At 35.9% G+C, this 23,266-nt stretch overlaps 1 protein-coding gene across 3 annotated transcripts in view; it reads right to left on the bottom strand.

The window, feature by feature from the left end:
• The window catches only part of prkcq (protein kinase C, theta), a 31,271-nt gene extending 17,451 nt beyond the window's left edge, over window positions 1-13,820 (bottom strand). The window contains exons 1-2 of one of the 3 annotated variants that reach the window (XM_030149893.1): window positions 13,707-13,820; window positions 6,346-6,712 (exon numbers count right to left, since the gene is read on the bottom strand). In XM_030149893.1, the coding sequence (XP_030005753.1) occupies window positions 6,346-6,463 (118 nt within the window). In that variant the 5' untranslated portion in view covers window positions 6,464-6,712; window positions 13,707-13,820. Of the gene's footprint in view, window positions 1-6,345; window positions 6,713-7,016; window positions 7,142-13,706 lie in introns of those variants that run through there. The other 2 variants (XM_030149894.1, XM_030149895.1) reach the window with 2 other exon arrangements.
• Between the last annotated feature and the right edge of the window lie 9,446 nt (window positions 13,821-23,266).

Genomic DNA, 23,266 nt, shown 5'->3' with positions numbered 1-23,266 from the left:
GACAAATATAGGATATCACCAGCTTTTTCCCATAATGATTATATCCTGATTAACATCCGGATGATGGAAAAGATTTCCTCTTGTTGACGAAACCTGACACTAGTACTTAATCTGAGCAGATAGGTTAAATTTTTAGTGTAACACTCACCACGGATTAGATGCTCTTACACAGCCCAAAGCTCTTATTCGTAGAAGAAATCAGCTTTAAACAGGAATCATTTATAGGACTCTAAGTGAAGCGCTCGTGGTGTTGAGTGTAATTTTTTTGTGGGCTAAACTATTTGAAAGTTTGACCACCTGTCCAGCAGACTTTTATGATTACTATTTCACGGTATTTTGGAGATTTTCGGTCATATCAAACAGCCCCTCCTGGCCTCCATAACTGACATCCATCTGTTGGTTTCTCTCTGCAGTAACATCCCATATATCCACTTACATAACAGCCACATGCCATCCTGCTTCAACAATAAAACCGTTAAGCTTTTTACTCCTAAAGTGATCTGTGGCCTTCTCCATCATCGGCTCATCGCCTGTCTGTCCTGCCAGCTGGTGTGTACCGATTAAAACACCCAGAGAGGAAAATATTTCTGTTTCTGCTCAGATACACAAGCAACATCAGACTGTGTGTGTTTAGGAAAGTTTCCGTGCTGCGTTCTGCACAGTGAGAGTTGACGAGGTGTCTCAGTGCAGTCAGTTCCTGTGTTATTCTCTGAAAAAGAACTAAGGTGGCATTTACACTCAGTTCTGTTCTCCTGCCTCTGCTGCTTTGAAGGAGTCGACATTTACTCTCTTTTATGTTATGTACGACGCTTAATGACGGCATTCGGTTACAGTTACTGACGTTCATCCTTTTCTTTTAGGTGTAAACTCTTCACAGCTGGGCTTACTCCGTATTGTCGGCAGCCGCTAAACAAACTACGAGCACTAAATCGATTCTACCTGCAGCATTTACATTTCTAAGCCTCGACTCAGCAGGTTATTGTCACTTAAAAAGAAATCCAAAAGTGGAAGTTACCTGAGACTAATCTTTCCCATAAATAGATCGCGGCAGAAAAAAGGAAACTGTGAAGCAGTAGTTGTAACTTTGAGGAACAATTCTTAACACGATGGCTGTGCAGTTATTGTACCTGATAATCAGACTGTATTGTGTTACCCTCACATCAGTGTTATTTATAAGATCATATTACTGCAATTATATTTGTTTTTATGTTAATGTTTCTTCTTCTTAATCCTTATTATAACGGCCATTTTTTTAAACAACCTTTATAATGTTTGATAATGAGTTTATATTAATATACAACATTTTACCACAAGTATAATAAAGATATATTGAGTAAGTCATTTCACAGTTCTACTAAGCTGCCTGATGAACAAACTTACCTTGTTTATTTTTGATACTTTTTCATTTATACCAGGGGTGTCAAACTCATTTAAGCTCAGGGGCCACATTAAGCCCAAACTGATCTCCAGTGGGCCGGACCAGTAAAACAACAGCATAAATACTTGTAAATAATGACGACTCCAAATTTTTCTCTTTGTTTTAGTACGATCAAAATTAAATTATGAAAATATGTACATTTACAAACTATCCAAACAAAAATGATGTGAATAACCTGAAAAAATGAGCTTTCTTGAGAAAAATAAGTGCAATTTTAACAATATTACACCTCAACTTACCACTTATACATGTGTATTATGGATTGGATCTACAAAGGCACAAATCAATTTAATAACAGGAAGTATAATGTTAAAATTTTACTTACAAAATTTCAGGTTTTTCACATTTTATTGTGAAAGAATAGTTCGTAAATGTTAATATTTTCATAATTTAATGTAAGTTTTTACACTAAAACAAAGAGAAAAACATGGAGTTGTCATTATTTATAGGTGCAATGTAATATTATGTTTGTCACAATAAACTAAGAAAATTTGGAGTCATTATTTATAGGTTATTATGCTATTGTTTTAGTTGAGATCACATTGTCCTGTAAGTGGAACCTCAACTAAAATGAGTTCGACATCCTTGATTGTTAATATCTGAAGTGTAATTTTTGCAAATTTTATCTCGTGGGCCAGACTGGAACCTTTGGCGGGCCGGTTTTGGCCCCCGGGCCACATGTTTGACACCCCTGATTTATACAATAACAATGTGTCTGCAATAAGCACGTATATTCATAGACATATTTTCAGTCTAATGCAATATTTGATATGATGAAAGTATTATTTAAGCAGGTTAAGGCAACATTTTATAAAAAACACTTCTGTTAAGACTATTAACTAAAAGCTCTAGAATCTCTGATGACAGACTGGTCGCTACCTTTTAACAATCGCTGCTATGATCTTAGCATTTTATGTTTTGAGTTATGAGTATACAAACCTCTATGAAATAAATAACTACTAAGGGTAACAGATTGATCAGAAAATGTAAATAATTCTCATTTGCTGTCATAGAGGATGTGTGCTTGGCAGAAACTACCCGCCCCCCCTCCCCCCAAAAGACAAATTCTGCAGACCGTCCACTTTGTAGAGGACTTCAAATGAACGTAGGGGAGGCCTCGTTACACAGCCTCAGCTTTGAAGATCAAATCGGCCGCAGTGAGCCAAAAAGCCTGGTGGGATCTGTCGTTATTTTTTATTTTGTACAGTTTTTCAGTCTCATCATCAGCTCCTAATTTTATAAACTCAGCGTGGTGCCAGTGAGTGACATGTCAGTTATAAAGACTCAAACTACTAAGGCTCATGTGATGTGCAGTTACAGTACATGTCACTAATGAGCCACTGACGGCTAAGAACAGATATCAGGGGAAAACCAAGTTTGTAATTTTTAACCTCAAAACTTGGAAGTTGGTCATGCTTAAATGTGTTGTAGCTGAATAGTAGCCAGTGTTGTATAATGCACACGGTTCAAACCACATGGCTTATTACAAACTAAAATTATTCTTCAAATATGATCTACAGGAAACAACAATTTCTGTTTTGAATCTACAACGCATGTAAAGAAACACATCTTTTTAATCTAATGTCAGTTACTCTTACAGATCTATTACACGCTATGAATAATCTATCTATTACACGATCTATTATACACTACAGACACTTTTTGCACCCTCTGGGGACCCTCCAACCAAAAACGTACATACAATAAAACTGCTATAAAATCATTGTATAATAAATGTTTTTCTGTTTTTGTTTCCTGCAGAAATCTGTTAAACTACTTCAACTCTGCTCAAAACTACAAAATGTTCAAGATTTTCCAGGATTTTAACCCTTTAAATGACATTTGAATGCACCACGCCACTTGTTTTATTAAAAAATAAAACCTTTTTTTCATATAAGAAATAGTGGAGGGATGTGGCATTATTTTATATTAGAGTCTTGGACATGTTAGAGATTAGCAATAACATTAATTTCATTGCATCAGTAGTTTTTGTGCAGTGCAGGACCCTCTCGACAAGAAATATCTCATTGACTTACATTGAAACCACATTTTTTAAACTCACATAAAAAAATACTAAATCAATGAAATCAGTGTTATTTGTACTTTTTGACACATCCAATCACCAGCAATGCCCCAGCCCCCACTATTCACTATATAAAAGATATCTAATTTTGTATAGTGTTACATAAATAATAACATGATTTCACATTTATCATATACTATACGTACAGCTATACTAAATATGCAAATTACATATATGCAAAAAACAAGTCATATAAATAGAAGATTTGCTTTTATATTTCCTGTTCACTCTTGAGTGTTTCTGCCTGTCTTTTTATAATTCTTTTTTTGCTTCTGCTAACGCTGTAATTTCCCCACGGTGGGACCAATAAAGGCATATCTGATCTTATATTCAAACTGGCATTTAAGGAGTTAAATTCCTGACAATGTCTGAACTTTTGGGAGTTTAAGTAGAGCTGAAGTTGTTTGAGAGATTAATGCAGAAAAAATATCGACATATGATGATTTTATAGCAGGTCTTTGTGTGTGTGTGTGTGTGTGTGTGTGTGTGTACATTTTTGTCTGGAGGGTCCCCAGAGGATAGTAAATAATCCATAACACTTACACTTACCGTATAGTAGTGGTGTGTGATACATCAGATGAACCTGTGAACCAGTTTTCATTTATCATATATTATATGAATTCTTTAGATGCTGTCATTTTGCAGCATAGTTACAACAGCTGCAATGTCTTAATACGAAGCAGATTAAATCATCTGTCCTAGAGCGATTCCTACAGAGCACTGTGTATGTAGTGCATGAAATGTGTGGAGCCTTTTATTACCAATAACTGTATAATACTGTCTGTAATTACAGATTTTTGTAACAGTGCAAAGGCAGTAACAGTGGACTTGTCAATAATCAGTGCACACAGATTTTGTTTTAAAAAGAAAATGATGTTATAGTTGTTGTAAATCTATTTATCTTTAATTCCTTTTTAAACAGTGTATCATTTTGCAAATCAAAACCTCCTCACAATCTTCAGTTTAATATGTTTTAACATTTTACAAGGCCAAATAAATAAATTAATTAATAAATAAAGACATAAATCATGGGTATATCCCAATATGCATCATGATAAAGCTAAGAGATACAGTCCTGTGTAAAAGTCTTTAACCACCTTTAGCTTTGTTGTTTTCGCAGCGTTGAAATGAGCATACAAATTTATTTATCATTATTTTTTCTTCAGATACAAAAAGAAAATACAGTAAATATATGTATAGCGTTAAAAGACAAAAAAAAAAAAAAAAACTGAGCTAAATGGGTTCTAAATGTTATAGTCAGTATTTGTTGTGACCCTTGACCCCATAACAAGAAGCAACACGAACAGTTAGAAACGTCTGACATGTGTTGAACAAAACCTGCTATAAAACATCAGGAAATTAATACAATAAATCTTATATTGTCTGAACAAAAAAGTTAAAGACATGTAAAGTACAAAGAGAGGTCACACTTTGGTTTATAGAAGCTGTTTTTTCCTTTAAACTTTTGTTTTTACGGCTGTACATACTTCACATATATCCAGATTGTATCTTAATATGTGATCGTTAGAACTTTATTAAACCAACAAATCTAATTAATGTTGGACTACGAGTTTAGGCACAGAACTGTATGTCCTAAAAGTCCATTTGAATAATTAGGACAATCAACGTCAAATCATTGTTTCTTGTTTATACTAAAGGAAGACACTGTACTAAACATAACTCAGTCCATTGTGGTGCAGTGTGTGTAACTGAAGCATTAACATCCTTATATATCTGTTCTCTGGGGCTTCACTCTAGAGTCACTGAGGCCTTTTATGAGCTGAAGTGAAATGAAACTGAATGACTTTGTCCTCTCAGTGAGTCAGTGGTCTAAATAAAATACACACTGTGGTGCCTCTTACGACCAGTCTTGTGGTTTTACGGAAGAGGAAAAGAAACATCAGAACCCTCCTCTTTCCTCTCAGTGTCAAACTGTTTTTAGCCTCGTCCTGAACTCATATTCACCAGCGGTTGAAGACAGACAGATGTAGAACTAAGATATCTGGGCTCTGTACTCTTATCGCTAATTAGGAAGTTTCCCAAATTTATGATACTGAACAACCACAATGAGCTTCTGAAAAGAGTAAATGACACCATGGCGTATTATTTCAAGCCCTTAATTCAGCTGTATGGAGCCTGATTTCCTGTATGTCAAGCCTTTGTTATGCTGTAGGTTATGTTTTTGACAGTAATAAGCTACATTTTATTAGCTTTTTTCACAGATTAAAATGAAAATTGTTGTTTCTCTACTTGTGTATTTTGTATCACCACTGTGATCCCTGTTTGTACACACTTTGATGCGACTTTGGCTTTTTTTTAAAAACCAATTTAAACAAACAGACACACTACACATATCATATCCTGGGTGGCAGCTGCACAGTTTTTATATTTTAAATAATGAAAGTGAGCAAATCTGAGGCTTTATGGATCCACAATGAACGATTACAGGTGCAGGATCTAGATTAACTAATGAGATACTGCTCGACACTTCTTCATTGAATCATTTTACTCTTATTTGACAGGTGATATAATGAAAGAACATTATATTCACCCCAACACCACACGACAAACCATTAAAACATGAGAAATGATGACTTCAGGTTTGTTAATTTTGAAAAAAAAAAAACAACCAAAATTACAAAATCAAAATTATTTCATTCTCCTGCTTCAGCTTTTTTCAGTTTTGGTTTATTTCTAATGAATTTTTGTGAGTCTTAGATATTTGAGCAATTTACAAACAGACTAAAACAGGTTAATTTTAAGTAATCGTTATATTTCCTCCTTATGACTTATGACCTGTATAGATGAATCCCAAGTGTCCTACCTGTGTCGATGGCCTCCTTCATGTACACAGCACAGTACGGGTTCAGCACCTCCTCATGGTAGGCCAGACCAGGATCAATCTCAAAGTTAGAGAAGCCAATCCGGAGGAAAGGCGACATGGCTGTAAATATCCAAAAGACCTCGAAGAAACCCTTAAATGACACCTCCTTCACAGAGCTTGTTTTCAGAGATGAGATTTCCTCGGTTTTGGAGAAAGGTTCGATGTGGCCGTCACCTTTTCTCTACTGCAGCGTATTCTGACACACACCCCTTTTCCTCCAGAGGAAAAAGATAGGCTGGCAGGGGAGGAGAGCGGAGGAGGCAGAGGGGGAGGTTTGATGTTTTGCGCCTTTGACGCCTTAAACAACCTGAGAGGAAGAGGCAGAGACAAAGAAAAAGAAAAAAAGAGAGAAAGACTTCATCATATTGTCACCACAAGTGAGCGAATGAACCCTACACTTATTCTACTCCAACTGGCGGGGCTTAAAACTAAACCAACAACCAAACACCTCCTCACATCAAGACTGTGTGAGGAAAATTTTATCTAAAGTAAGCGTAATTTGGAGGACGGGAAAGGAAGATGCCTGGCAGTTTTTCACAGCTAAAAACCAAAAGCAAGATAACAAACCAGTGATCTAAACCTCAGCACAAGTAGATTAACACCACCCATACCTTCAGGACTTGTAAAAACCAGCCTCCGTTGAGCTTTTGAGCACCTTTTGTAAGCATTTTCTCCAGCCCTGCTTTGTGCGCTCACACCAAACTGCCTCCACTGCAGCAGTTTTCTTCGACTTAGTGACGGTCGATGTGATATTTGAGGCCTGCCGGAGAGCTGTGTGTGTTTGCATGCATTTGTGTGTATGTGTGTGAGCCCGAGAGGTAGAGGTTGGGAGTGACTATTAATAGAGCTGAAATACTAAACTCAGATCAGGAATATATGACCACAAGTGCTTGAGTCTGCAGTGCTCGTCACAGTGTCACTGTCAGGACCAGGGCACAAGTCACGTTCTTTACTGTAACGCCTGAATCACTGAGTGCAGTGTCATCAGGGGAGACGACACAAATAGGCGTGTCAAGTATTAATACTCAGGATTACTATATTTGGATGAATTCTACTAGTCGCATTTCTCTTGCGATTTAGATATTTGGTCTTTTTTGCCTTATCTGTTGGAACTGGAAGTAATTCTTCTCAATGTAAAATCCCATCTCATTCCATCATTTCTTTTTTCTTTTTTATTAATGTTGATTTTCATAGCAAAACTAAACTGAAAATTACAAACACAATAGCACAAATGATACAGAATTTTCTAAAAATCCACAAATAAGAAACTGAAGCACCGTATGTTGTCATGTGCATGACAGTGGCTAGTGTAATGCAAAGTACAGGGTGGGGAAGCAAAATTTACAATATTTTGAGGCAGGGATTGAAAGACAGTGTATGACCAATTAGTTTATTGAAAGTCATGAAAATGTATTTGCCACAAGAAAATTGACATAATAGAAAATGTTTTTATTCTATGTGTCCTCCTTCTTTCTCAATAACTGCCTTCACACGCTTCCTGAAACTTGCGCAAGTGTTCCTCAAATATTCGGGTGACAGCTTCTCCCATTCTTCTTTAATAGTATCTTCCAGACTTTCTCCTAATAGTTTTGCTCATAGTCATTCTCTTCTTACATTATAAACAGTCTTTATGGACACTCCAACTATTTTTGAAATCTCCTTTGGTGTGACGAGTGCATTCAGCAAATCACACACTCTTTGACGTTTGCTTTCCTGATTACTCATTTGGGCAAAAGTTTCTGAAAAGGTATGGATAATAGTGTTAGGTATGATTATGACATCGATATATGTTTGGTTTCAAAACAATTGATGTAGTGCCTGCTGAGAACAAACAACTAAATGTTCATTGTAAATTTTGCTTCCCCACCCTGTATTTAATCAGTTGACTGTTTCCATTTGATCCTGCTTTATACTTGTGTTCCACTGCATCAATATTATATATTTTACTCCACACCATTTATTTGACAATTTTTCACTACCATTTTCAATCTCCTTCACGTGTTGATGTTAAATGTTGTGAATGTGATAAATTCAAGGATGAAGTGTTCTTTTACAGGATGAAAACATTTCCTTTCTTAACATCAATAAACTCTTTAAAACCCTCTTGGATTCACATGAAAATACATGTCAAAAGCTGAAAAAAGGCCAGCTTTTCTGAGCTTATGAAAACTTGACCTGTTAGATGGTTCTCATGGTTATCTCAGGATAGTGGCTCAAACACATGGTGCTGTAAATTAAAGGGGCTATATGTAGTGTTTATACTTTCACATACAAAAAAGGACCTAAAAGTATCATTACAGAGTTTAGAATAAGGAGCTCTGAAGTTCTGCCAAAGACACCAGTGTATTGGATTGTATAGATATGAACCTGTTTACACTGACAGACTGGTGGATTTATGTGACCATTAGAGGGAGTAGTGAGTCACTGCAGGTGTTCCATGGTGAGGAAAACTGACCCTAACCCTAACACCTAAACACCTTTGACCAAAGTGTCAGAAAGTGATCAGATGGAATGAGAACCGCAAAAACACAACTTTCAAAGTAAAAAAAAACTAGACGCACTATTGTTGTTTTTACCACTGGACATAGCTTTAAATGAAAGGAATGGAGTTTAAAGCAGAAATCGAAGCGTTTCGTCTACAAGGGTGAGTTTGATTATGAGGCTTACGAAGGTATAAAGTTATTATGTGATGTTATTATCTTTGCTAAGTTGCCTTTTGTTGCTGCAAGGTTCTGACTAAACTGTGACAGATCTGACTGTGTTTGGATGATTCCAAACAGATGTTTACTGCAGCTATTGATGACACAAATAGTACAGAAAACAGAGGTGATTTGTGGTTTTTCTGTGTCTGTTTTCTGTCTAAAAACAGCGCAAAGCTAACAGAGCTGTCATGTAAACTATCAGCTGATGCAGTAAAACATATGAAGACTATCAGACACATTGTGATTTTGACCATAGTGTATGTGTAGCATTAAATAATGAGCTTTATACTTTATTCAGGGAGTGATGCAATCTGTGGCAATGCAGCATTAATTCACTGGTGGTTTTAGTAGCTGGTAGTGTGTACTGGTACAGGACTTCCCCCTGCGGTTGATAGTTTTTAGATTAATACTACATATAACCCCTTTAACCTCCTAAGACCCACTGTCCACAATTGTGGACAAGAGTTTCACAACTTCATCCAAAAAAAAAAAAAAGAGAGAGAAAAGGAAACTGTCCACCACAAAGGACATGCCACAAAAATTTTAAAAACTACATCTGAAAAAAACTGTTGCATCATGATGTTTCCAATATAGGCACTTATTTAATAAAAAACAAAAAAGCTTGTACTTTGCTGACATGTCCTGGGTCTTAGGAGGTTAAACTAACTCAAACATCTACAGCTGTAAATGCAACATAAATATCAAGTAAAACACTAACTGGGCCACTGTTCTACAGAGTGACTCTTACTTTTCATACATTAAGTACATAATACTTACATACTTCTACTAAGGTAAGCTTTTGAACACATAACACACAAGGATTTGAGTGTTTCTTCCACCCTGGGTCACCCTCCCTGCAGCCTTTCGTGCAGTTTGAACCTGTTGCATAATGCTGTGCTTAAGCAGGAGGAGTTAAACTTCTCATACCAGGTTACAACGATGTAACCACACTTCCTGTCTCTGACGCTGAGGTTGTTTTATTTGTCGTTTTGAAGCAGCGCAGGTGGGGCTGTTATTTTACAAACCAGAGATTGAAAAACAGCCTTAAAGACAAGCATGAAAACATGAACAGTAGGATAGAGAACTGTAGAGACACAGTCACTACCGCCTCAGTAACTCTCCTTGATTTCTCTTTAATATTGAATACCAGAGCTTACGCAGGAATTTGACAAAAACACAAAAATTGTCAAAGAATCTATATTAGTAAAGCGTTTGACTCTCATGGATACTTAAATGCAGAGATGAAGTGAAAATTTTCAATGCAATGTTCAGAAAGTGCCAACTATTGCATCAGGTGAATTCAAAAGACAGAGTATCAGGCCTGCTGTGACGTCTTAATACGATTTTACGCTAGTCTGTGCCCTCTTTCTTTATAATAAAGCAGCCATACTTTAAATATAAGTGGATTAAGTCAAACACAAGGGCGTTGTGAAACAAGCTGTTGATCTTTTTACAGGGTAAAGCTTTAGATCACTGTGCTGGAACCAAACAGCAGCTTAAATAAACTATTTCAATCAGCTGTTGATGCTAACAAGTCGAATACTCAGAAAGTTTTTTGATGATTGATTAATCATGTGACGTAGAAGCACTGTTGTTGTTTGGACACAGCACTAAATTAAAAGACCAGTTTGATGATGAAACTGTGATGTTTCTTCTGCATGGATGAGTTTGATTATGAGGCTTATGAAGATAAAAATATATTATGCGATGTTATTATTTTTGTTCCGTTCACTGTTTGTTGATCCACGTTTCAGACTAAACTATGACAGATCTTTAGTGCAGCTATTGACAACACAAACCATACAGAAAACTGAGGTGATATGTGGATTTACTTTAAATTGTAATAAGTCAACTTCTCAGCTGTTAAATTACTCTGCAAGTTTTCTAATAATCAATTAATTGCAGTGAGTATTTATTTATTTTTTTTAAAGAAGACAAATCTGTGGTTTCTGCTTTTTTGGTCCTCTATAATGGTATTACTGACTAATCAGGACATGTGATCTTGACTAATTGACATTTTCTGACATTTTTTAGCCCAAACTGATCAATTAATAAAAGAACAGTTGTTTAATCCCTTGTAAAAAGCTTCCCACATAATTTTTATTTCTTTCTATATTGAGTGAGACTTGAATATAGAGGTAAACAGAAGCAGGCAAATCTGCTGTAAGCTCTTGCGGCTAATGTTTATGTATCAGCCAAGAGAAAGAATAAACACCTTATTGTGGTGTGTTGACTCAGAGCACACACACTTTTATATGCACAGGCATCAGGGTGCCATCTGAGGCGGTGGATTTACTTTGCTGCAACCACCCATGGGTACTCAAATGCCACCCCCGTCCCATCCACCGACGCACACACTGTGATACAAGGAAGGTCAAGTGAGCGTGCAATGCCAGCGACCTTTCAGAAACCTTTCATGAGAGAGGGCGAAGTCAACGAGGCCCCCACCTGACCCTCTGCGCCGGGTGCCATCAAAGCCGTGTTTTTGAAGTAACCGGTGGCGGAGGCAGGGGACGAAGAGAGGGGTGAGGGAGGGGGGGTGTCTTTGTTGTTACTGACAGGAGGTCCATGTGTGTGACAGAAGCTTTTCACTAATGCTGCTGTGCTGAGGGCCCAACACTCCCAAGTGTCCCTGAAGTGGTCACTCATTCAAAGATAGAACACGGTAGACAAAGACCTCAAACAAGTACCACACCTCATAAAATGTAAAACAGATGGTGCAAATATGTCCATCTGTAACTGTAGTAGCTGCTGAATGCTTAAAAAGTGTCACTGTTGTGCATTTGTATTGATAGATATGACTGGTTGATGTGCCCTTAAGCAAGGCACCTAACCCCCTAATTTACTCCCTGGGTGCCTGATGTGCTCCTGCATGTTCTGCTACTGATGGTTTAATGATAGAGGGTCAATATTGGTGTGTGTGGAGGTGTCAAAGGTATTCACATTTATTACTCAGCTAGAAGTATAGATACTAGGGTTTATAAAGACTTCTGTAGATGTTGAAGTATCAACTCAAGCTTTTTATTCAAGTGAAAGTGTAAAAGTACTGGTTTCGAAACTACTTAAAGTATAAAACTAAATGTAAGGGGGAAAAAATTCCATTAGGACAAAAGCTTAAGTGATTCCACAGGGGTCTGTAGTGCACTACCCCACCTCCCCAAAAAAACTATTTTCTAAAGGCCATAATGACTATGATGTTATATTAAAATGTTAATGTTGAAACATTTAGGATGCACTAGTCTAACTGTTTCAGCCATATACATGCATTTTAGTCCCATGCAAATGTATTAAAGAACCATATATGAGTCCTACTGAGCATTAACATGTGTTTCATGGAGCAGAAGATATGCTGACTAGTTGGCACACGTATTGGAATGGTGCAAAAAGTCAGGTGTGATGGATCGCATCCAAACCAATAGGGTGTCAGAATGGTATATGTTTATACTTCTCATCCAACCACAATCTAATTCACTCTATCCAGATGGAGCTATTTATCTGGATAGTGTTTTTTATTTGAACAAGCCAGAATGAAAACTAGCTGAAATGAAATAGGAGTAACGAGGCTATTTTTATGATGTAAGGAGTAGAAAATACAGATAATTGCATGAAAATGTAAGGAGTAAAAAGCTGGCTGAAAAATAATTACTCCAGTAAAGTATAGATAACTGAAATTTCTACTTAAGTCAAGTAACAAAGTATTTGTACTTCATTACTTGACACCTCTGGGTGTGTGTTGCATGTCTGCATGTAAAATAGAAAAATAATACATAAAATATATACTGACATAGCTTCTTCTTTCTTCATTTTTTGCTGCTTTACTTCAAGTCAAATTTAATGCAAGTTTTTAATTTTACTCCAAGTTTATAACAAAATGATGATTTACATAACAATTTATAGACTCAAAGATGATAAAGTTATAACATATATAGGATATTAAAAACAGATATATAATAAATGTAAAGGATATAGATTAAAAATAAACAAACATGTATAAATTACTTAAAGGTACTTCTTGTTCTACCTGCTTCAACATAAAATTGCTGGTTTCACTTTACATCAGTATTTCCAGTTTATGCTACTTGACAACTCTACTCCACTGCTTTTTAAGTAACAAATAATTTTTTTAAGATTTCATTTACTGCTAATCATATCATTAATTTATACATGTAATGCATTTATAGCCTATAATTACTCAAATGTAAGAGGTTGTAGTAAAAAAAAAAAAAAAGGAATGAAACTAAATACAGGACACAGAGCAAATATACAGTGTGTGCTGTTACAGTGAGAGACGTTATTCAGTTGCATGAGAATGAATACTTTTACAATATTTAACTAACTTTGCACATCTTCTATTGTTCATTCCTGCATAAAATACAAGTTTTGTCTGCATTATAGGACCTGACCACCACTACCACTTTGTACTTTTTTTCATGAGGTATCATTTGTAGCAGTTTGGACTGTTTTGTGTCCCCAGATCCTGTCCATGCAAATGAACTACCACTCAACCAACAGGACACATGAATCAAACATCAGCCACTTAACGACAAAGAGCAGGAAAGTTTACAACAACCTGAAAACACGGAGACATGATCCACGTACCTTCTGACGGCCCGGTGTCCACAGACAGGAGCCGCTGCCCATCCGAGTGGGTCTGTCACGGATCAGAACACACCACCACCTACAGTGTATGGGGCGTTCATGACGTGTGGGACTTTACCATACCGACATATGAACGGTACAGACTAGAGTAATGCTGAGGAGGGGGGCAGAAAAAGTGCAGCCTGGGCGTGTGTTCATGCGTGACTCCGGAACTTGACGGATTAAAATGAAAATAAGTAGATGAGCTGTTATTGGTGTTACATAAATAACATTATACCGCACATTAAGGTTTCAGATGTTTCCTATTACCCTACTTTTGCTCCTCTTGTTGTTTTCCTCGATGTACTTTCTAAACCATAATTGCAGTGAACCGTTTTTTTTTTGTTTTTTTTTTTTTGTTTGTTTTTTTTTTTGTTTTTTTTTTGTTTTCATTCACAGCTGTCAGATTTGGCACAACTTCCCGACATTGAACGCAGCACCCGTGCACGCGCACACAAATTGAAACTTTTTATTTTTTTACCTTTTCAAAAAACAAGTGCAAAATAAATATATAAATTAAAAAATATATACTTTTGCTACGCAGTGGTGAAATGATAAACTCTGCTGCTCTAATAAGTGTTTGTGATGCAATCTTTCTTTGGGTATCAAAGACACTGGTTTATTTTCGGACAGACTTCCTTTGACAGATGAATCACCTGCTATTCTGGGTCCTCAGAGCTGGGGGCGGTAAGGAGCCAAGTGACTCAACTTTAGTTGAACATTTGTTGACATACAGTACTAGGCTTTATTTGTAGGTTGATGCATATTCTGAATTTTACCACAAACATGAAACCGTTGCTCAATATATAACACACCTGTCTGGTCTGAAATATCTGAAATAGATTAGAGAGCCCTAAAAATAATTTTATTAAAATGAATACATTTATTTCATACAAATTATATTAAACATCATAAATGACAAGAAACTAGCATTTTCTATAGCATTTTTGACATCTTATCTTCCACAATCATTATATTTATTAAAGTGTTACGACACTGTTACTTGTCTACCGTTAATTAATTTATGTAGATGAATTATATGAAGGTGTTTATGCTCTGTGGTGTGTTTTGTGCATGGATATAAAGTCAATCAATCAATGAGTCAATAAAAATAAATACAATGAACTCTTATTTCAACTCCAACCATTTGATACAACAGAAGGACAAACCTGCCTATCTGATGTAAAACTTTATTTCCTTACAGTTAAATAGTAAATGGGCTGATGGATGTGTTATTAATCCCTGTAGCAGATGAGAAGAGCTGAAGCAGTAAATCAACATAAACATAAGAATTTAGGTAAAATAAATAAAATATTATCAACCAGAAAAAAAGTCACAAATGCTGACTGAACGTAAAAATAAATAAATAAATAAATAAATAAATTGCACTAGAAAATGTTTGAAACGGATTAATGTGTTACAAACAAAACAGTCAGAACTGTCAAGACAGGTTAAATAAACTGCGTTATTCTGTGGTTTTGTGAAATGTAGCGTATTTGAGCGTTTAACTGCTTCTTTATATGGAGATTTCCTGCATAGAGAACAGATGAATCACGTCCTAGACAGATCAGTTTGTGTTTTGTCCACCAGGGGGTGCCAGTGTTTATCTCACAGGCTTTGTGTTTGCAGCATGAAGACAAAAAACTTCCAGGTAGAAACAGCTGATGGGACATAATTTAGTTAAGAAAAAAAGTAATGAAATAACAATAATAATACAGGATATGAAACCTCTAGATTAAAGACTGAACCCATCTATGTTCATGGTAACAACAGGACAGAAACGTCTGGGCCAAACTCAATAAGCGGCCTGGATTTCTCTGCATCCATTCATCCATCAATCTATCTATTTATTCATCCATCCATCCTTCCTTTTCAGAGGCAGAAAGAGCAGCCCACTACAACAGCCAATCACAAATCAGGAGATTATGTGCAGATAAGACAGCAGCAGATGCCGGACCAACCAACCACCCTGCTCTGCTTTTATATTTGTGCTTGGAAATCCCATCCATCATTTTAATTTTTTTTTTTTTTTTTTTTTTAAGCTTAAAATTCAAAGCAGGACAAGTTGGGTTTTTGTTGATGAAGTCTCACCTCTTCCTTATAAGCGCTGACTATTTAGCACCTTAACAGTGTTGCTGCTTAGACAGTTAATACAAACACACACATACTGTTACAAATATTAATAATGACAGCTGTAGCTGAGAGGAGTTGTGAAACAGTGAGCATTAGTCCTGTTTTTGCATAAATGGTCATATGGACTTAACTGTGGTTCTTTAAATAGAAAAGTATTATTCTTGGCTCACATCCTGTCATGTAGTGGATATTTTGAAACTAAGCTATAGGCTGCTTTAAAGCTGAAAACCTCAACTATAAGTCAAGAGGAATTTTTGGAATTTCACCATTTTGCCACTGCATTCAAACTTTTGAAGACTGTTTTTTTAATCATATGTAAACATGTGAACTGAATCTGAGCAATGTTTTTACTTCTGCACAATTTGAAGTATCTATTTGATATGAACAATCGTATTTCTTATAATGATAAAACATGACCATGTGCAGAATTAAAGTGAGACCCAAACTATGAAGCAGTGTTTTGTACAAATGATATTATTCTGCCCCTTTTTCTCTACCAGCTTGTTAAAGTTTCATTCCCTATTGCCCTTTAAAAAAAACCTTCACATTTGGTGTGATTTCCAGAGATGAGAGGCTTCTTCTATTGTGTAAAGTGAGGCCATCCAGCTGATTTCCTGCCAGATCCAACCTGCTTCAGCAGTGCAGAGGTCTCATTTATATTGAATGTTCTGCCTTCAAGCCTTTATTCTTCTAGAAACCTTGAACACTAGTCTCTTGCTGATTTACCAGACAGAACACAAATTGTCCTCCTGCAAAACATCTTAGACAATGGCATTTAATTCCAATTTCATTTTAAAGCTTGAGCCCAAAGAAAACCTGTGTGTGTTAGTCCAAACCTCCTCTAATTATGTGAATTTTTCTTCTGTGTTCTTGTTAGATTTCCTTCAGTATTCAGAGGCGAATAGACGTTTGTGTGATGTTTGACAGCTTCACTTGTACTAATGCTTCCTCCAACATTTCAGTGCTTTATACTTCCTTTACTCCTTTTGAATATGTCTGTAAATGTCTGAATGGTGCTTTGTGGTGCAGCGTGTAACGGTTAGGGTTTTCACTTGAATTACACCGTGCCTTTGAACATTGATTGTCGGAGTACGATGAGATTGTATATGTGATCCGGTTAAGAGGTCAGTGAGATTAGTCTGAATGATATAATCAGGGATTTCAACACAAATGCTCAAAGTTTGGCTTTAGACGCTTCAGAGCAAACATTAACCTCGCTGTGGATCTGACAGTGACTTCAGTGTTTCCCCTGAGAGTCCCACAGTGGGGGGTTTTTACAAATGTATTGAACTGTGTTTGAGAACAGAACCACAAGTTACCAGACCCCCTTTGTTGGTTTTCTTGATGCACTAAATTAAATCCACTGTAAGAGCTGAATATGAGCAGCAGCTCCAGCTTTTTATTTCAATCACTTACCATTTCTTGGGAGAGGATGCACTTGCAAGTGATTAAGATTGACGATAAGAATCTGCATGTTGTGTAAAACATATATTTGAGTCTTTTACATTTTTACATGTGCATATTTCAGAAGCAGCACCTTCAGGTCTGTTGAGATATGTCACTCAGTTTGAGTGAATAAAAGGATTAAAGACAGAAAAAGAGACGGAGAGTGGAGGGCATGTAATTGTAAAACGTTATTCTTTTGTACAGAGCATCGATACGGGACTAAGGGACAGAGCTTGTACTCTTTTTACACACGTTGCCATGGAAACCAGCCCAGCAGCCAACCAGCTGCTGCAAGACTCCAGCGAACCCCCCCCATTCTCCTCCCCCTCCCCCTCCCCCTCCTCCCAGCCATCCTTTACATGCACTCACACAGACACACACCCCTCCCGCTCTCTGAAAATTCATATTGCATACCAGCACATGGATTATTATAAGCCGACCATTCAGTGATTTCCTGCAGTACAAAGGATGAAACCTAAGAACTCAAATTAAAACAGAAACACACACCTTTTACCTGACTACAGTACTCATGGATGCACACCTTTCCCTTACATACACTTGCAATGTGGCGTGTTGATGCATAACTAAACTGTGGCTTGCTTGTGTGCCAGTTGATGAAACACAACAGGAAATGAGTCAGCTATATGAGCAAACACACAAACCCACAGAATTCAAAGTGTAAGTGAAATCTCTCCCATTTTTTTTTAACAAAAATTGCCAGAGACTGGATGAGAGAGTCATAAATTATCTTAATTTTTCTCTTTTGAGGCAGGTCACAACAGAAAAAAGAACTAGAACAAAAAAAAGACATGAGATGCATATGCATGCATGCTGGATGCAGTTACTGTGGGCAAGCATGTGCACCTAAATAGAGCATGATAATTGAAAGGTCTCCTGTTAAACGTAGAATGAAATACCAGAGAAGAGCTATTGGCAAAAAGAAGGATGTGTTTGCAACAAAAGGAAAGGAAATAATAATAGATTACAGAACACAAATTTACAAGGACATCCTTTACTCATGTAAGTAATAATACGAATGTAGCAGCGATGAAATACAAGTAGAAATCCTTTTGTTACATATGCCATCAATATATGATCAATACTGAAGTATAAGTGTTGTTGCATCAAGTTAACATTACAGTTGCTGGAGGGGGAGTTAGTTTAAATTACTTTTTATATAGTTTTATACACATCTGATAAATCTGAGGTCTTGAATGATTAACCCTTAAAGACCTAGAACAATTTGTAGAGAAGCTTCCAAATGAACTTTTCCTTACATTTAACCATTTACAAAGTGATCTACCACGTTCTATTATTATATTATCCACTGCATTTTACATTTTAGAGTCAAAATCTGATATTTTCTTGTATTACATTTACTGACCGTTTAGAGAAAGCTGAAGAAAAGGTGACTTTTTCAGCAAAATATATCATTAACTGAACATGAAAACAAATGTCTACAACTACTGTTATTTGTCAAACTACATGGGTTTTACTAGAAGTGTTGCAGAAGATGAAGATAATGGTGTTTCCATATTCATTACAGAGTCTCTGAATGTCTACATAGGTCAAATCTGTTGTTGCTGAAAGCTGAGAAACTGCATTTTACCTGAATTATTTACATGTATTGATAGGATTAATGGATCAAAGTTGTTAAACATTTTAGATCAGTAGATGCTTTTTGTTGCAAATCCTGTTTAGGTTTTTTGGGTCTTTTGGGAGAGGGGAAAAGAAGATATATTTCTGATACACTTTCTTTTTTTTTTATTTTTATTTTGTTCTGTAATCTCTTGTTTTTATATATATGGTTTATATGGCAATATAAGGAAAAATCCCTATCAACTCATAGAGATCTGGTGGAGGAGATGACTACACAGTATTTTAGTAAAACATTAGAAGACCAAAATGTAGAAAACAATTGTTTACTATCCATGATGTAAAATCTTCACCTGAACAGTAACTAAAACTGTCAGATACATGTAGTGGACAAAGTAAGCTGCATTTCCCCCTGAAATATAGAGTACAAATATTAAGCTGCATGAAATGGAAATGTTTAAGAAAAGTTAAAGTATCCCAAATTTGTAAAAGTATGGAACAGTGCTGTCACCAAAGTGGAAAATGAGACTAAACCTGTTCAGAAAATAAATCTGTGAATGTTTCGACTGGTTTTCTTGTCAACATGAAGGATTAAAGAAGAAGGTCTGTTAAAAAGTGCAAAAACAAAGATATCTTTTTAGAGTGGAAGGATGATGTGATATCTGATATGGAATAAAAGTCCAGGATCAGCCCGATGCATGAAGTCATTCTCCGTTTGTTAACCATGCTAATGTGTCGTCTGCGACTCCGGCAAGGTTTTGAATTTCCCTGACACAGTGAGGAAGAGGAGAGCTGTGTTTGGTGTTCCCATTGACCTTCCAGAAACAGAGTCCCACAACCATCACCTCTCAGACTCAGTCTCACATTACTGTCACCTCACACAGTGTTGAACCCCCACCCCACCCCACTGTACAGTTTACTGTGACAGGACCACAGTCCATTTATTATCATAAATCAGGTGGCTCTGGCTGCACCTTCAGGCCCCTTTAACCACCTGATGAATCCTGGAGAGCGTGATAAACTGCAGGAACTTAATTACTGGATTTCTATTTTTGTCATCTCAAATTCAGAGAACAGACTGGGAGAGTAAATGAGAAACAGCTTTTGTGTGTTTTTTTCCACTCCATTTTAAGGTGCTAATAAATGATAAAAACTCACTCACAAGTGAGGTAAGAATCTGCTAAAATAAAAAAATGTATCTAACATGTTGTTTGGTAATTCCTGTCAATTTATTAAATGTAAATTTCCACGTAGGTACACTGCTTAGCCAACTTCTAAATATACTTTTTTTTTTTTTTTTAATTCCCTCCCCTGCCGCCCACCCACTGCACTTAAACACACTTTCTTTCTTCCCACACCAGTCCTGTTGTCTCCAAGCACTCTGCCATCTCTTTTCAAAGCATTAATTTATTTCCATTTTTTCATTTCAAGCATTCCCCAAATGATAGCATCAATGAAGGCATTACCTTTTGAAAGAGAGATGAAGGGAGCAAAAAGATGTTTTTATTCCCTCTCTCTCTCTCTCTCTCTCTCTCCATATCAGATGTATGCCTCGCTCTGTCGATCCAGGCATATGGAAATGGAGTCGGAGCAGATGGGAGGGAGTCCCACAGGCAGTCCAGATGACTAATGAATAATGAACAATAGAGAGGAAACTGCTCTGTCGTATATAAACACAAGTGTGATGTTGAAGATAGAGTAGCATTCAGCCCCTGCAAAACATTAATAGTGAGTCGTGTCCCAGTGTCTGACTCACATGAGCTGCTGCATCAATTTGCCTCCACTCACATGTCTATTAGCTTATCAAAAGCTCAGGGAGTGCATAATTTATGAGACATGCCTTGCTGGATTCCGATTGCGATCTGTTGATGCAGGGGATATAGTACATGCTTCTCAGTGCAATTCATTAAAAATAAAGACAAATTATTCCTAATGGCGGGAATGTGAGGAAGTTTGGGATCGAACTGTCCTTGCAGAGCAGACAGTTAAAACACTGACTGCCGAGAGATTTCTACTGTATCTAATGAATAATGGAACTGTTCACAATGTACAGCAAAGTAGACAGGGATTCTGCCTCTGTAGATGCCCATTTTCACCAGTTTACTGCTTTGAATCTGGCTACTGATGTGATGATTAAACTCACACAAGTGATGGAAGAAGTCCTCAGACATTTAACTTGAGTAGAAGTAATAATACCATAGTTTAGTGACTTCGATTAGCAAACTGAAAGTCACAGCAGAGGCTGAGATCGGGCCTGGATGTTATAATAATAATCATAATCACAATAATAATAAACTGCATTTATAAAGGGGTGACAGTGGTGCAGTGGATGGCCCTTTTGCCTCACAGCAAGAAGGTCCTGGGTTCGATTCCAGTACTAGTAAATGGGAGTGGGACCTTCCTGTGTGGAGTTTGCATGTTCTCCCCGTGTCTGCGTGGGTTCTCTCTGGGTACTCCCGCTTCCTCCATCCAAAGACATGCACTGATGGGTTAATCGGTTAATCTAAATTGCCCATAGGTGTGAATGTGAAAGTGATTGTTTGTCTCTATATGTCAGCCCTGTGATGAACTGGTGACATAATCCAGGATGTACCCCACCTTCACCCATAAGTAGCTGGGATAGGCTCCAGTGACCCTAGTGAGGATAAAGCAGCTTCAGATAATGCATTTATAAAGCTTACTTTTAAATTGATCCATAGATGTTATCCGGTGAAGACCTATCTGATAAAATACAAAAAAAATATTTATACTTTTTGTTCTTTTTGCAGCAATGCAGAGGAAACAATATGTCATTTATTTTGGGATTGCACCTACACACATATATTTTGGATTGATTTAAATAATTTTATAAACACAAAAATTGACTCCATGTAAATTGAACTTTTAACACATTTTATTTGGCCTATCACAAATTGATAAAATAATTCCAGATAAAAGATGTATTATTAACCTTTTGATTATTTCTGCCAAATTTCACATTCATTGCTCCAAATTTGCACATCAATGTCCAAACATTACTGTTTTCAAAGCCCTTTTTACAATTATGTAGACAATTTGAGGAACAGCATAAATTCTAAAGCAAATACAAAAAAAAAAAATGTCAAGTGTATAATCTTATTTAATTTGTATAATTTCTATTTATACCTCGAGCAATTTTAATATTTATTTATTTATTCATTTATTTGTATTTTTTTCTAATGTTTTTACTTACTGTATTTCTATATATACATGTAATGTAAAATATTATGTGAATAATGATACTTTCTCCCCTTGTTTGTTCTATACTATTATATATATGTATGCGTATATGTATATGTATATATATATATATACACACACACACACACACACATATATGCATATATATATATATATATATATATATATATATATATATATATATATATATACACATATATATATATATATTCATATATATGTATATATGTGTGTGTGTATATATGTGTATATATATATATATATATATATGTATGTATGTATGTATACATATATATTTATATATATACTTATATTTATATATAATAGTGTGTGTGTGTGTGTATATATATATATATATATATACACATTTATATATTTATATATATATACTTATATTTATATATAATAGTGTGTGTGTGTATATATGTATATATATATTTGTATATTTATATATATATATACTTATATTTATATATAATAGTGTGTGTGTGTATATATATATATATATATATATATATATATATATATATATATATATATATGTATATATATTGTTCAATGTTCATTGTTCAAATAAAAAAAGCGTTAGCAGAGAATTACGTAAAGTGACAAAAACAAAAAAGCATTTACAAAGTACTTTTCATTCAGAGTTCAAAGTTATAATAAATATATAATAAAAAAATAAAACATTACATCAAGAATAAAAGACTAAGCTTCGCTCTAAGGTTGTTGTTTGTCTGATGCACTAAACAGAGAAACTGGCTGAGATCCAGCTTGTGTTTTACAAAAATGTGCCTTCAAATTAGGTAGATGAACAGATGTAATAAAGCCACCAGTCTACAAAAATGATGGTGACCCACTCTCCCTCTCTCCCACCAGGTTGTTGTGCATGTGACCAGGTGTCTATATGTACTATCAACGCCTGCACATGTGACTTACTGTTCTAGATCACCACAGCTGCAAAATAACAACAAACATGCTCCATGACATTCTTACTAATGCCACAAATAATACATAAAAATACTATTTACAGTCAAAGTTCTGCATCTAAAAACATACTTCAGTAAAACTACACAAATATTCACCTAAAAGTGTTCTTCGAGTGTCATTTGCATCAGTGCAGAATG

Source organism: Sphaeramia orbicularis, chromosome 12, assembly GCF_902148855.1.
Source record: "Sphaeramia orbicularis chromosome 12, fSphaOr1.1, whole genome shotgun sequence".
NCBI lineage: Eukaryota > Metazoa > Chordata > Actinopteri > Kurtiformes > Apogonidae > Sphaeramia > Sphaeramia orbicularis.
The sequence above is the reverse complement of the archived record's forward strand: the minus strand, read 5'-3'. Positions and strand labels throughout refer to the sequence as shown.